The 16,846-nt window shown below is 40.3% G+C and overlaps 1 protein-coding gene and 1 long non-coding RNA gene across 2 annotated transcripts in view; both read right to left on the bottom strand.

Moving 5' to 3' along the window:
* Positions 1-16,634, bottom strand: part of LOC142233934 (uncharacterized) — a 96,681-nt gene extending 80,047 nt beyond the window's left edge. The window contains exons 1-4 of the long non-coding RNA XR_012721515.1: positions 16,431-16,634; positions 16,177-16,371; positions 15,605-15,932; positions 15,139-15,504 (exon numbers count right to left, since the gene is read on the bottom strand). This is a non-coding gene — a long non-coding RNA (uncharacterized LOC142233934). The remainder of the gene's footprint in view (positions 1-15,138; positions 15,505-15,604; positions 15,933-16,176; positions 16,372-16,430) is intronic.
* Positions 5,860-15,128, bottom strand: LOC142233933 (uncharacterized). Its single transcript, XM_075304993.1, has 2 exons — positions 7,118-15,128; positions 5,860-6,863 (listed from the first exon to the last, which is right to left on the bottom strand). The coding sequence occupies exons 1-2, from the start codon at positions 12,204-12,206 to the stop codon at positions 6,784-6,786; spliced, it is 5,169 nt and encodes a 1,722-aa protein (XP_075161108.1). The 5' UTR covers positions 12,207-15,128; the 3' UTR covers positions 5,860-6,783.
* Positions 16,635-16,846: the final 212 nt, after the last annotated feature.

The following is a 16,846-nucleotide window of genomic DNA, read 5'->3' as shown; positions in this document are numbered from 1 at the left end:
CTCCGGAACTGAATGATAAGATATCTGAGTGGCAAGTTTTGAGGGAACATAGCTTCTCAGATCATCGCTACATCAGTTTCAGATTGGCTGTTCGTACTTCAAAGACCATATTTCCGCCAAATGTTAGGAAAGCTGATTGGAATAGGTATAGGGAATCGTTCAATTTCATGATACCTGAAGTGCCGGAGACAAATATGAGCACTGTGCAAGATATCGAACACGCAGTGGAGCGGATTACTAAGGCCTTCAACATTTCACTGAAAGCTGCATGCCCTAGAGGAAAGCCAAGGGGAAAAAATCGGCCGCCATGGTGGACTACGGAGTTAAGTAATATGAGGAAATCCTGCAGGAAGCTCTTTAACAAAGCAAAGTCCACAAGAGCTCCGGAGGATTGGGACACTTACAAGATGAATCTGAGAGAATATAAACGAGAACTGAGAAGGTCTCAACAAAACTCTTGGGATGATTACTGTAGCAGTATTGAGAATACGTCAGAGGCTTCCAGACTACGGAAGGTACTAGCATCCACTAACACCGCTCCAGGTTTCATTAAAACATCGGAGGGAAATTGGACAACGTCCAGTGAGGAGACGTTGGAGGTACTTTTGGACACACACTTCCCTGGAAATCAGACGGTTGAACCATGTTCCGGCGGTGTAACAGAGGCTCAGCGATCATTTCCTATCGAGGAAATTGTGTCGGAATCTAGAATAAAATGGGCTTTAAATAGCTTTGGACCATTCAAATCCCCCGGACCTGATGGAATTACTCCGGCGGAGTTACAGGCAGTGGCTAAAAGAATTATCCCCTGGTTGACGGTGATATATAAACAATGTGTAAACTTAGCATATATTCCAGAAAAGTGGAGGGAAACAAAAGTCGTCTTCATACCTAAAGCAGGAAAAGCCTCTCACTCGAGTGCGAAGGATTTCCGACCAATCAGCTTATCCTCATTCCTACTTAAGACCCTGGAGAGGATGATAGACATGTATCTTAGAACTAGCGTGGATTCAGGTTTGCTCTCGAAACGACAGCATGCATACTCGAAGGGCAGGTCGACTGAGACCGCATTGCATGAACTAGTCAGCTTTATTGAAAGCTCACTATCTGTCAAAGAATACACAATCGTGGCGTTTCTAGACATCGAAGGGGCGTTCAATAATGTCCATCCGAGCTCGATATTAAATGGACTGACAACTCTGAATGTTGATCCAGGTATACTTAGGCTGTTAGACGAACTTCTAAGGAAGAGACGCATTTCAGCCACACTAGGACAAGCAAACATACAAAGGTATGTGAACAGAGGCACTCCTCAAGGAGGAGTTCTATCACCTCTTCTTTGGAATGTTGCTATAAACAACCTTCTGGTTTCCCTAGAAAAAGAAAGAATAAAAGTGGTGGCATACGCAGATGATGTGGCGCTAGCAGTCAGGGGAAAATTCCCATCCAGCAAAGACAGAAATAGTCATGTACTGCAAAGATCGCAAAACTCCCACGGTTAGGCCCATTTCCTTAGGGGGTACTGAAGTTCCCTTTGGTGAGTGTGCAAAATACCTTGGCGTTATTTTGGACAGGAAGCTGAATTTTAGGCTTAATATTGAAGAGAGGGCGAGAAAAGCCACGGTAGCTTTGTACTCGTGCAAAAAGGCAATAGGGAAAAAGTGGGGACTAAGACCAAAAATTGTGCATTGGCTATACACGGCAGTGGTTAGACCTATAATGCTATATGGTGTTGTAGTCTGGTGGCCGGCACTTCAGAAACCGACTTGTTTAGATAAAGTTCAGCGGATGGCGAGCTTATGTATCTCAGGCGCATTTAGTAAGACAGGAACAGACTGCCTTAATGTCATGCTACATCTATTGCCTTTAGACATTTTGGCCAAACCGTCAGCTGCAACAACGGCTGTGCGGTTGCGCGAGCTATCGCTGTGGTCGGAAAAAATGTACGGTCATAGTTCGGTCCTCAAAGTAATGCCAGATGTGCCTAACGTAGTGGATTACACCCTGGCAAAACCACTTTTCGACAAAAAGTTTGAAACTCTAATTCCCAACAGTGAGGCGTGGTGTACACAGACCCCGGGGAATAAAAGATATATAGATTTCTATACTGATGGCTCCACATTGAATGGACAAGTGGGGTTCAGAGTATATTCTAAAGATCTGGAAATTCGAATAGCGAAAAGATTACCTAATCACTGTAGTGTTTTTCAGGCTGAAATATTGGCAATAAGAGAGGTGGTGAATTGGCTGAGAAGTAATGTTCCAAAAATATTGGCATTAATATATACTCAGACAGTCAACCTGCAATAAAATCCTTGGACTCTGTGTTCCTTAACTCAAAAACGGCCATAGACTGCCGCAAATCTCTCAACGAGATGGCTGAGCAGTACAATATTCACCTAATATGGGTGCCTGGTCATAGGAACATACCGGGGAACTGTGAAGCAGATGTGTTAGCAAGGCTAGGAACTACCTTACATATTCCAGGGGAACTAGAATCTGTTGGTATGCCTCTGGCCACCTGCAAGCTCTTACTGCGTGAGAAGGCTGTTATGATGGCCAATATTCGATGGGAAAATTGCAAGGGTTGTAACGACACCAAGCAAATATGGCCCCATTTAAACTTAAACCGCACACTAGATATGCTAGTGTTCTCAAGGCGTCAGATAGCACTCCTATTATCCGCTATAACGGGTCGCTGCCTGATAGGCGAATTTGCAAAAACTATAGGTGCGAAGTATAATGACTATTGTATAAGCTGTCATGACGTGGAGGAAAAGGAATCAATTAAACACCTCTTGTGTGAGTGTCCTGCTTTTTGTGTAAGGCGTAAGCGAATTTTAGGAGCATATAGCTTTAGATTACTGGCTGACCTGGAAAACGTTAACTTAAGCAGTTTGTTAATGTTTTTGGAGCAATCTGGTTGGTTCCACAAAAGCAAATAATAGAGAAGGTTCAGTGGTTAAGACTAGAAGTGCCCATATGTATTACGTACTTTTAGTTAAATGTGGTATCACAATGGACTGATTAGTCTAAGTGAGTCTGAAATTTAATCGGGCTGCCACTTTAACCTAACCTAACCTAACCTAAATAAGGTTGATAAAAACTTTCTCAAAATATTAAAATATTTTGTCAAAGCTATTGTACCATAAATCTGATATCGACTCAAAAATGTCTACACAAAAGGTACCACATCATTCGCGGGGGACTACGGTACTGACCGGGGTGAAAAAGGTTTGAAAAAAGTACTATAGTACTGCATTTTCCATCCCTGCAGTTACTACGTGCTCATCCGAACGTCCGTAGTGATACTAATGCAAGGGGAGAGTCGCTAATAGAGTTTATTTTGCGTACTAACCTGGTAGTTTGCAATAAAGGAGATGCACCAACCTTCGTCACCAGGAACAGACAAGAGGTTTTGTACGTAACGTTGACCTCTCCGGAACTGAATGATAAGATATCTGAGTGGCAAGTTTTGAGGGAACATAGCTTCTCAGATCATCGCTACATCAGTTTCAGATTGGCTGTTCGTACTTCAAAGACCATATTTCCGCCAAATGTTAGGAAAGCTGATTGGAATAGGTATAGGGAATCGTTCAATTTCATGATACCTGAAGTGCCGGAGACAAATATGAGCACTGTGCAAGATATCGAACACGCAGTGGAGCGGATTACTAAGGCCTTCAACATTTCACTGAAAGCTGCATGCCCTAGAGGAAAGCCAAGGGGAAAAAATCGGCCGCCATGGTGGACTACGGAGTTAAGTAATATGAGGAAATCCTGCAGGAAGCTCTTTAACAAAGCAAAGTCCACAAGAGCTCCGGAGGATTGGGACACTTACAAGATGAATCTGAGAGAATATAAACGAGAACTGAGAAGGTCTCAACAAAACTCTTGGGATGATTACTGTAGCAGTATTGAGAATACGTCAGAGGCTTCCAGACTACGGAAGGTACTAGCACCCACTAACACCGCTCCAGGTTTCATTAAAACATCGGAGGGAAATTGGACAACGTCCAGTGAGGAGACGTTGGAGGTACTTTTGGACACACACTTCCCTGGAAATCAGACGGTTGAACCATGTTCCGGCGGTGTAACAGAGGCTCAGCGATCATTTCCTATCGAGGAAATTGTGTCGGAATCTAGAATAAAATGGGCTTTAAATAGCTTTGGACCATTCAAATCCCCCGGACCTGATGGAATTACTCCGGCGGAGTTACAGGCAGTGGCTAAAAGAATTATCCCCTGGTTGACGGTGATATATAAACAATGTGTAAACTTAGCATATATTCCAGAAAAGTGGAGGGAAACAAAAGTCGTCTTCATACCTAAAGCAGGAAAAGCCTCTCACTCGAGTGCGAAGGATTTCCGACCAATCAGCTTATCCTCATTCCTACTTAAGACCCTGGAGAGGATGATAGACATGTATCTTAGAACTAGCGTGGATTCAGGTTTGCTCTCGAAACGACAGCATGCATACTCGAAGTCAGCTTTATTGAAAGCTCACTATCTGTCAAAGAATACACAATCGTGGCGTTTCTAGACATCGAAGGGGCGATCAATAATGTCCATCCGAGCTCGATATTAAATGGACTGACAACTCTGAATGTTGATCCAGGTATACTTAGGCTGTTAGACGAACTTCTAAGGAAGAGACGCATTTCAGCCACACTAGGACAAGCAAACATACAAAGGTATGTGAACAGAGGCACTCCTCAAGGAGGAGTTCTATCACCTCTTCTTTGGAATGTTGCTATAAACAACCTTCTGGTTTCCCTAGAAAAAGAAAGGATAAAAGTGGTGGCATACGCAGATGATGTGGCGCTAGCAGTCAGGGGAAAATTCCCATCCACAATCAGAGATATTATACAGAGAGCTCTTCGGATGACTGAGAAATGGGCGAAAGATAATGGTCTTGGTGTAAATCCAGCAAAGACAGAAATAGTCATGTACTGCAAAAATCGCAAAACTCCCATTTCCTTAGGGGGTACTGAAATTCCCTTTGGTGAGTGTGCAAAATACCTTGGCGTTATTTTGGACAGGAAGCTGAATTTTAGGCTTAATATTGAAGAGAGGGCGAGAAAAGCCACGGTAGCTTTGTACTCGTGCAAAAAGGCAATAGGGAAAAAGTGGGGACTAAGACCAAAAATTGTGCATTGGCTATACACGGCAGTGGTTAGACCTATAATGCTATATGGTGTTGTAGTCTGGTGGCCGGCACTTCAGAAACCGACTTGTTTAGATAAAGTTCAGCGTATGGCGAGCTTATGTATCTCAGGCGCATTTAGTAAGACAGGAACAGACTGCCTTAATGTCATGCTACATCTATTGCCTTTAGACATTTTGGCCAAACCGTCAGCTGCAACAACGGCTGTGCGGTTGCGCGAGCTATCGCTGTGGTCGGAAAAAATGTACGGTCATAGTTCGGTCCTCAAAGTAATGCCAGATGTGCCTAACGTAGTGGATTACACCCTGGCGAGTCCACTTTTCGACAAAAAGTTTGAAACTCTAATTCCCAACAGTGAGGCGTGGTGTACACAGACCCCGGGGAATAAAAGATATATAGATTTCTATACTGATGGCTCCAAATTGAATGGACAAGTGGGGTTCGGAGTATATTCTAAAGATCTGGAAATTCGAATAGCGAAAAGATTACCTAATCACTGTTGAAAAGAATACTTGTTTTCTGAGAAGATTGATTTGTGAACTTAGGTTCACTGCATACTAATGTATGCTGAAAACAAAAATATGGGGGAACTTAGGTTCCAGAAGAATTAGGATGGAAACCCTAAACCCTTCAATTGCGCCTTTGCTTAATTCTTCGCTAATCCACCAACACAAATGAGAACACCAATACTATTTTCTTTCACTTACATTTATTTACAAGAGATGTGAGAGACGGGAGTAAAGGAGTTCAAGAGTGGCTGCTCGATGCGTGCTGCTTGCTGGATAGTAAGAAAAAGAAGGAATCAATTGCCTTCTCTAAAATGACAGATAGCCCTTAGGTGAGGGGTGGAAAAACGCCCTGATCGAGTTGCCACTCTTGACTGATAAAATAATGGTTTTTCTTCAAGTTACGTTTTAATAATTCATGACAACGTAAGGAATTATTTGTTAATGAATTCAAGAAACCTTAGGATCTAAAATGTATATACATATTTTAATTCATAAATAGATTGGTGCCAAACAAACTCAGTTTGAATATAAATAAGTGAAAAGACTGAAGTAGATTGAACATCCTCTCCGCCTTGACAGAAGGTCAACCAGATTACTCCTCGAGAACATCCCGCAATCTTTCAAGCGCCTTCAAGGCTATACGGACCATTTCGCGTTGCCGGTTCATTCTGGGTCTTTGGATTGAAGATAAGTCGTCGCAGTTGAGACGTCGTGACACTCTTCTGGAGGCGATTCTTTGGTTGCTGGCTCTTCGATTGGAATTGGAAGATGGGGCTCGGAGCACTAATGGGATGTCTTCAGTTCGACGAATCGTAGACAGTTCTCTCTTATGTGTACGATGCCTAGCATTTGAACGTCTGACATGAGAGCGTTGAGTTTGATGTCGTTCCAGTAAATGGCTCACATCCGATGGCACTCGTCCTCCTTCCATCTGTTCCAAAGAAAATTTTTCCATAGGTGGTATATGAAGCAAGGTATGATGCTCTCCACCGCATCGTTTGCAGGCTACTTCAGAGTGACACTCATAGGAACGGTGAGATCTTGCCAAACAATTCATGCAATAACCCAAGCGACGTGCCTCACGTTTGCGGCTACCGATGTCCAACTCTAAGAATTTTCTACAGAATCGCAAAGCATGAAACCTCTTGCACATAAGGCATTGATGTATTTCGGGATTTCGTGGAGCCCTGTGGAGGACAAAAGAATATAGGAAGAAAGAAAAAAAAAAATAAATACTTTCATAGGACTAGATTTTTAAATTTCTTGTGCGGTGCCCATGACGTACTATGTTTATAGGAAAGAGATTGAGAGCAAACATTGGGAGAAGATATTTACGTTCGAGGATGGGATTCAAGTGGTAAAGGACATAATTTGGTTATGTCTCTTGTAACTATTCCGCTGGATGTTTGTACATCTACCACTCGTACATAACCATCGTTACCTTTATATATCTTGCATATGCGTCCAAGTTTCCATTCACAAGGAGGAAGTTGATCATCTTTAATCACAACGAACTGATGCATTTTTACATTCTCCTTTGGAGTCTGCCACTTGTAACGCCTTTGCAATTCCTTTAAATATTCATCCTTCCATCGCCTAGCGAATTGGTGTTGCAGCGTCTTTACTTTCTCCCATCGATCGACAATACATAAAGTATCACTTGCGATTTCAGGCGCAGCTATTAGCGGAGCACCTCGTATAAAATGGCCTGGAGTGAGAGCGTTCAATTCAAGGGGATCATCCGTGATTGGAGAAAGAGGACGGGAATTAAGGACGGCTTCAATTCTAGCTAATAAAGTCGTAAACTCTTCATATGTATATTTGTAATTTTGAGCAACCTTTTTAAAGTGAGTTTTAAATGATTTTACGCCTGCTTCCCATAAACCCCCCATGTGTGGAGCGTTGGGGGGAATAAATGACCATTCAAGTCCCTGAGATACAAACTTCTTAGAGGTGTCATCGGCAACGTTGTTAAGAAATAAGTGGAATTCTTGCCGAAGTTTTCTTTCAGCCCCGACAAAATTTGTGCCATTGTCGGACATTACTTTATGCGGCAAACCCCTTCGGCTAACAAATCTTGTGAAAGCTGCTAAAAATGATTCGGATGAAAGATCAGAACAAAGTTCCAAGTGAATTGCTTTTGTACAGAAACACACGAAAACACATACGTAAGCCTTTCGGTATATCGCGTTTCTAAGGGTTGAGGTCTTTATAGAAAATGGGCCAGCAAAGTCTAGTCCAGTAATTGTGAACGGAAGGGAATACGAACTTCTCTCTGGCGGCAGAGATGCCATGAGTTGAGATTGTACTCTATGTTTGTAAATCACACATACCTTGCATTTACGAATACACTTTTTGATCGCCGAGCGTAGTCTTGAAATGTAGTATTCTTCGCGTATAGTACGCAACAATAGATTATTCTCAGCATGTAGCAGTAGCACGTGAATAAATTCGATTAAAAGCTGCGCATACCGCGATTGTACAGGAATAATGATGGGGTGACTTTCATTGTATCTGAGATTTCCATTTGATATTCGTCCACTGATGCGTATTATTCCTTTCGTATCCAAAAACGGGTTAAGTGGGAATAGGCAGCTTTTCTTAGAGACAGATTTGTTATTTTGAAGCAGTGAGTACTCACGACCAAAGTATCTCATTTGTGTCAATACAATTAGCTTTTCCTTCACCTGTTGAAATTCACTATGAGTTATGGAAACTGAAGAGGAAACTGTTATTTTGCGGGTTGTATTTATAAATCGAAACACATAAACAACCACTCGAATTGCCTTATCCCATTTTGAAAATCGACTCAGAATGTCGTCTTCTTCGCAGGCAAGAAAAGTTTCAACCCTTCGTACCTCGGGGGGACTTTCACGAGAAACTGTGGACTTAGGCCATTCCTCCGGGGGACTTTGTAGCCAAACTGGTCCATGCCACCAAAGAGAATTTTCAGCGAGTTCTTGTGGACTACATCCTCGGGATCCAAGATCGGCAGGATTGTCAGCTGAACGTACGTGTCTCCAAGTACAATTTCCTACATTTCTTATAATCTTTGCTACCCGGTTTGCTACATAGGTTTTCCAAGTAATGGGCGGTTTTCCTAACCACGCAAGGGTAATAGAAGAATCACACCATAAAAACAATTCAGTTCGTTCAAAGCCTAAATTCGACAGTACATGTTTAACTAGCTTGGATAATAGCACAGCACCACATAGTTCTAGACGAGGAAGGCTTACCGGGTCAATAGGGGCTACTTTAGTTTTTGATGTTAACAGATGGGAATGAATAGACTCGCCGATTTTTACTGTGAGATACAGTACGGCGCAATATGCTTTCTCGGAGGCATCACAGAAACCATGCACTTGAGAACAGTAATAAGGAGAAAACTTAACCCACCGTGGAAGTTTTACGAGGGAAATGTGTCTCATGTTTTCAACGAACGTTGTCCACTTTTGCAATGTAATGGGGTTCACTTCTTCATCCCATTGCGTTCCGTCTATCCACAACTGTTGAAGCAATATTTTCGCCTGAATAATTATTGGTGACACCCAGCCTACAGGGTCAAACAACTTCGAAACCGCTGAAAGAATTTTTCGTTTCGTTACGGTAGATTCAGTCGGAGATATCTCGACATTATATGTGAATTCGTCACTCATTGCATTCCATTGAATGCCTAGTGTCTTCGTACCACTTGTTTCATAAAACTTCAAAAAATCTGTGTCTAAAACATTTTCTTTGGGAACTGATTCAAGAATTTTAGTGCAATTGGCTGTTATTTTCTTCAATGGGAAACCTGCAGATTTCAACATTACGTTCAATTGAGAAAGGGATCGTATAGCTGTCGATGGGTCGTGCGCACCTAATAATATATCGTCTACGTACGTCTCATTAAGAATTATTTTAGAAGCATGAGGAAACGTGTCCCGACACTCTCGAGCGAGCTGAATCAAAGTTCGTATAGCTAAGTAAGGAGCACACTTTACGCCAAATGTCACAGTGTTCAAAGCGTAATCTTTTATTGGTAAACCTGGGGACGGTCTGAACAAAATTCTTTGATACGGAACATCATCTTTGTGCACAAGTATTTGGCGATACATTTTCTCGATGTCGCCACAAAAGACATATTTATACAGACGCCACCTAAGAATAATGGTGGTTAAATCCAACTGAAGAGTTGGACCGACATGGAGAATGTCGTTAAGAGACGTACCAGAACTTGTACGTTTTGAAGCGTTAAATACCACTCTGACCTTTGTACTACGCCGTTCAGGTTTAATAACAGCATGGTGAGGTAAGTAGTAAGAGTTAAATGAAGAGTTTAAAGAGATTTCCTGGGATGTTGTTTCGGACATATGCTTCAAATCCAAATATTCCTGAAGTACGTGATTGTATGCTTGAGAAATGTCAGGATTTTTCGAGTTAGATTTCTCCATCCTAATGTATTGACATAATGCCTGAGACCTAGAGTGACCTAATGGCGAGTGTGATCGATAATCCTTTTTGAAGGGCAGTCGAACTACGTAGCGGCCGTCCGAGTTTCGAACTGTCGTCTCCCTGTAAAGTTTTTCACAATATTCCTCATCTGGTGTAGAGAGAGTTTCTATTTGAACTTCTTCTTGTTCCCAAAACTGTCGAAGTTGCTTGCTTAGCATATCATTTGAGATTTCCGTAGCTTGTACCGAGAATGATGAGACAGAAGAATCTGCTACCGGACCACTAATCACCCAACCAAATATCGTTGCCTGTGCAATCAAAGAACCACATACATTTCGGACACCTTCTAGAAGCAAGTGAGGAATCACGTTACTTCCCAAAAGCAAATCGACGTGGCCGGGAGAATCAAAATTAGGATCAGCTAAATCCAATTGGTTCAAATCGGAGGCCGAATTTGGCCTCGGTACAAAGAAACTAGGGAGAAGACGCGTTATTTTCGGAACAACTATCGTCTTTATGTCAACCACTTTGTCATTTAATTCAGAAAATAGGGATATGGAACATACAGAATTAGAGTTGGCTACAATTTGACCACCTAAACCTCTAATTTCGAATTTCCTCGTTTCAGTTGGAAGCATTAACCTTTGTTGTAGAACTTTAGAAATAAAAGACTTTTCAGAACCTTGATCGAGAAAAGCCCTTGCCTTAAAAGTATCACCCCTGTGACGAATGGTAACGACCGCAGTCGGTAAAAGCGTATTCTCACGGTCCACCGTTTTATGGGAAGAGAAATGAGAAGAAGTTTGATTAATATTTGCAACCCCTATCTCCTCGGAAGTTCCATTGCAAACTTCTTGAGAATGGGCCATGTTCTGTGAGCTAGTTGACGCCTGGCAGTTCGAAATATCTGTCCCTATTACTTCTCTTGGCTTGACATTCGGGAAATGCAATAATGTATGGTGATTTCTTTTACACACTAAACAAAGTGCCTTACTTTTACATTCTTTGCGAGAATGCTTATCCGAGAGACAATTCAGACACATATTGTTCCTTGAAACAAATTGTGAGCGATCCGCAGGATTGAGATTTTTAAACTTCTGACAATTCTTCAGAGGATGACTCTTATCGCAAAATTTGCAGGTAACTTGAGAAACACTTTCAGTATTGAAGGAATTCACTTCAGGCAATTTACGAGATCCTGTCCGCGAACCATGTATACTATCCAACCTTTCCACTACCTCGTACCTATCAGACAAAAAGGTATCCATTTCCGACCATTTCGGCAAATCCTTATGAGACTTCAATGACTGTTCCCAAAGCGATAAAGTTTCATGAGGTAATTTCGTTGAACACAAATACACTAATACACTAATACCTTGCGCCGTTAGGGCTGACAGACAATCATTTATGGTTGTCTGGATCTTCTGCAAAGCCTCGCTGCTCTCCAATGGAATGGTCTTCAAATTCAAAAGTATCTTCAGTTGATTATCTACCAGTATCCTCTTATTTTCATACCGACATCTTAGTGCCTCCCAGGCTATTGGGAAGTTGTCCCCACATAGCGTATATTTCCTTACAATAGCTGCGGCCTGACCCTTCACTTTTAGGCGAAGATGGTATAATTTCTGAACCGCAGATAATTTCGGGTGGTTAATGTAGACGGCAGTAAACATATCCCGAAACGAGGGCCACTCCTCGTATCCACCCTGAAAGTTCTCAGTGTCACAGGGAGGGACCTTCATACAACTAAAGTTCGAATCTGAATTCTCTAAAGGAATCGACACTTTTGAGGAATCCGGCGGGGTAACGAAAGTTCTTTGAAAATCCAAAATTTTCGTCATAAGCCTATGAAAACTTTTTGTACAATTTCCATATTTCTCCAAAGCAGACTCTTTGAAAGCCTTCTCAATATCAGTATCCGGTGCCATAGACACCCTTTTATGAAATTCCTGAACATTCGCCCACCTTTCCTTCAAATCCTGCCGTAATATCTCCAGGGATGAGTCCGTGTAATCAGCAGGTATCTCATCAAAACTTGAGCAAAACACAACCAAGTCGTCCGAATGGTAAATGAACTCCTTTTTTATCGCCTCCATTTCCCCACGAGAAATGACAAAAAGGAGAAGCGGTCGTTGTCAACGAGATCCAACAAAAGATAAATGAGTGCAAAGATAATTGCGAACCAGACAAACACGGGTGATTCTAATCTACCAGCTCATACAAACTCAAAAAATACATTAAACCTGTTTAACGATTGAATTCACGAAAGAGCCCTTGAAAAAAGTCTCACGAAAGCTTGGTGACACAGTTTTGGAAGGCAAAATTCAGGAATGAGAATTCCACTAAGACGAGGTTGAAACTTGGGAGTATTTTCCGTAATGCCCACTGAGAAATTATAACTTCCGTGTGACAGTTGGAATACGAGAAAAAAAAACTAGGAGACTAAGTTATCCAATCAGCCAAATCCCAATCAACATATAGTCCAGTGATGATGATGATGTACGAAAAACGTAGAAAAATGAGTTGCACCGAATCATCAACTGTTGACAAACTCGTGCCAAAAAATTAAAGCTCAGTATAATATAGCAATGTAGTTTCACAAGAAACAATGGCAAAATCACCTAGTGTGATAATGAACAAAATTCCGTTCAAAAATTAAAATGAATAGATTTCAGTTTCACGGGAGACAGCTCATATAGTAATTGAGTGAACAATTTTCAAGATATAAAATATGAGTGTGTGTCAAACAGTTCCAAAAAGAAATAAATAGGTTTCAGTTTCACGAGAAACAAGTTATATAGTAATCCAGTAAATGATACTTAAGGTGGCAAATATGAATGCGTGTAAACAAAAATTCCTTTTCTTTTTCAAAATCTGAGACCCGACAAAGGTTCAAGATAGATGTAGCTTGGAATTATATTCCACTAGTCAGATCAAATCCCGAGGTGAGAGTACACCATATAAGTATCTATCCCAGTAACTTCATGTTTTAGATAATTTCCAAATCGTAAATTAAGAGACCAAGGGTGCACTGGAGAATCCGAGGATTGATGTAGATGGAAACTACCGAAGTGAGACATACACTATAGCCGACGATCTAAAAGAGGTCAATTTGTGACCGCCTTTGAATCCCTCTCAACCTCGGAAGCCATTTGAAACCATGACACAAGCCAACAAGTTTGAGATCAGACCCCAGGATTTAATTCAGATCGAATTTATGGCGAGCAATGTTCAATTAGGTAGCCTTCAGTTAGTCGCCCACTCGTCATGCACCAGAGCGATTGAAAAAGCCTTAATTTGAGATATGAGGAAGCAGTTATCTGCAGAGGAGTTATAGATATCAGACTCCCTTCAGTATGGAGCTTAAGGGGAATAAATACTTCGCACAAATAAAATTATATTCATGAGAGTATATCGATAAAATGTATACGGTAGCAAAATGTTATAAGTCTCGTTTCAAATCTTCCAATACGGGTGCAAGCCCCTAGTGCAATAAGAGTAATGAACTATTATCAATGAATACTGCACATAACATTTTCTTCCTTCTAGGAAGAAATTTCGAATTTGTTCTCGTATTCAATATTAGTTTAGCGAATGGAAGTACGCTACATTAAGGGCGAACGTATCCCACACACACTGTCCCGATCTTTTTTTTTTTTTTCGAATATTATAACTTTCCTTTGTGACGGGTTGGGTCAAATGTTCACAGACCTCTTCGTATCATATTTTTCAAAAAAAAAAAAAAATTATGTTATATGTATTTTCAGAAGCATGTAATTGTCCAAACCAACAATAGACAGTGATGATGAATATGTCATGCAATAATGAGAAACAAAATTCTTCTGGCAAAAAATGTATTCTATTATAATCTTAATTATCCAGATACTGCATAAACAAATAAATCGATCACTCGCGAGGAACGACTAGAATACTATGGGGAAAACACTGCTTCATGCGAAAGAGAATGCGACGAACAAAATTTCAACCTTTAATTTATAATATGGATACGTACTAATTCACCGTCATAATGTTGATGAATAACTGCGAAAGATAGTAACCGTACGAGACCCAAAGTAATAAAGCCAGGATCCGTAGACACTCAAATGTACACGGTATCCTCAAATTTATTTCAAGCTATAGCTCCAGATATTCGAAATGGTACCACACATCAAATGTTAGACGCATATGTCTGGAATCATATCACGTTGATAAAATAGGAACATCTGCCCACCTTTACTTTGTAATAAGGGTTGAAAATACTCTTAATTTCACATTTGCAAATTTAACAGAAAATGTAAAATTAGCCTCTTTTAACTTTTAAGCAAGGAGTCCGTCCGACTCTTCTTCAAGTGTATGATCTCAAAATTCAAATTTACATACTGTCAAAACAGATAAGGCGATTAAACAATCATCTTTGTCCTGAATCGAGTCCGCTTGACTCCTATAGACAGTGCTACACTCAGCTCCTGAATTTTAAAATAAACACCCAGTCAATGATTCAAATACATATTCAAAAAACCATAATCACTTGTGCAAATTTATGATAACATAATGTGTTTATATTTAGGAAATATATCTCATATGTAAATTTTAGATATAAGCAATTGTTATGGTGAATGTAATAGATCAAGTTATAATATAAATGGGAGATGGTATATAGGCTGCAGATTGATCCCTTAAATTGTCATTCTTGCAAAAAAAATTTATTTTAAATTGTCTTTTTCTTTGTTCAATTTTAAGAAAAAAAAACTTATCTTTTGGTTATTTTACAGCGGCCTATATCCCATTATTGCAGTTGTTTTCATTATTGCTGTTAAATAAAACAGGCATATTCCGGCTACGAATTAAACAATTCACTAAAAGACGTAGGTGCACTTTCAGGCGTGAGCTGAACTGAACGGTACTATTCAGTAAAAAACTTAAGTGTGCTTTAAGGCGCGGATGAACGTAATTCGCTCTATATAGTTATACTTCGGCGAAAACCACTGCAATGTTTTTTGTATAAGTAAATATGTATGTATGACTTACAGAGACTTCCAACGACAAATGTGTTTCGGTTTGTTGCCGTGCGATGTTAATTTCAAATGACTGACTCAAATATGTTTGTTGCACTCCACTGGTTCGCCTGGTGGTTATAGGTGGTGGGATACAAGTGTTGCTTTTGTGGATGGTTTGTCTATGTAACACGTTGATGACGTACTTTATGAGCGTAATTTGTTGATTATAATGGTGAAATTAGGCTACTGTATGTCGATAATGTGACCTTTTGTGGACGACAGTGTCAAGTTTTTTGTTTTCTTTTTGCGGAATACTTTCTTGATGACAAAAAAAACTTTCCTGATTCACTAGTCAAACAAAACTAGCCGTGTTGAGATGCATTCCACTAAAACTGGCCTAAAATAAACGAATTTTTTGATATGTTTTTAATGTGCGTTTTCTAAGGAACCTGGTAAAAGCATATTAAACAATTAGAAAATAATTCACCACTCCATACATCATAGGTTCCAGGCGACGGATTAGGAAAACTTTTCCGGTATGCTCTTGTTCATTCCCAACTGGTTCTTCTGGTTTAAACGGCACCCGCCAACACATGCAGGCGCACTTTCTGGAGCTTGTTTCTTCTTGAAAAGTAATATTTAGCTTGTCAGTTAACACACTTACGTCTGTGGCTTAAAACTTGTGTTGTCAATACTTATCGACCACGGGAGCTTGAAAAGAGGAAGTACTTGAAAATAGTACTTGCTTTGTTCATATGAATCACACCTTGAGCCACGGATGAAACTTGTTCAAAGCAATTCTAAATTTCCTTGTTCTGTTGCTACCTAAAGAAAAGGGAATGTTAAAATTGTTGTTCGTAGACTAATCCTAATCTTGAATTCATCAAAAAAAATCTGACAAAAATGCCAAAAAGCCGGTAGAAAGCTTGGGTTTCTGTTCTCATAACCTCTACAAATGGAGGTGTTTTTCATTGTCCTTTTGTTGTGACACTTTTGCTACACGCTAATGGTGTCCTCGGTCATCAAAGATAACTTTGGATGCTGTCGCTTAATGTAGGCGCTTACTTACTTAGCTCTACTTTAAAATGGCGTCCGTACCGGTACCGTTGATGCACGTGTGTTTCTTCTCCAAAGCTCCACCGCAATAGTTGTGTGTACAACAATAAAATTCTGCTGTCACCCAATACGGGAACCGTTACCGTAATTGGGGTTACGCTGTCTTTCTGGTAATTTGGCGATTTTGCCCAATTCTAACAAGAATTTCCTACGGAAAACAGGCTTGTTTACTTCAAATACCTGATGAATTCATTGATTTTCACGAACTTTATGCCAAACCAAAGGCAAACACGTAGCTGCAATTTGCTTGTAAGTCGATATTTGTTTCCGCCACTATACACTTATTAATGGAGCAAAATTCAAGCGTTTATTTACTTATTTATTGTTTCCAGATGTACAACCGTATTATCTTTAAGCACAAATTATTAATTTGACTACAATTTGCTCTACTCTCTTGCTAAACGTTTAATTATTCTTCTTCTTTGTGCATTTTGCGTAGTCGAGAAAACGTGTTACAACGGCGGTAAAGTTGAGAACACCGCCACTGTTAATAACTAGGTAATACCTGCATTCAACTATTTGCGAAATTGGGAATTTTTTAATGCAACAAATTTGCTTTAATTTCGTGAAGAGTTATAAGCTGTATCTCAATATTCTAGTACATTAAATCCGGTTCGAAGGAC

The sequence above is a fragment of the Haematobia irritans genome, chromosome 4 (genome assembly GCF_050003625.1).
Source record: "Haematobia irritans isolate KBUSLIRL chromosome 4, ASM5000362v1, whole genome shotgun sequence".
In the NCBI taxonomy this organism is placed as follows: Eukaryota; Metazoa; Arthropoda; class Insecta; order Diptera; family Muscidae; genus Haematobia; species Haematobia irritans.
Note: the sequence above shows the minus strand (reverse complement) of the source record. Positions and strands in the feature narration are given on the sequence as shown.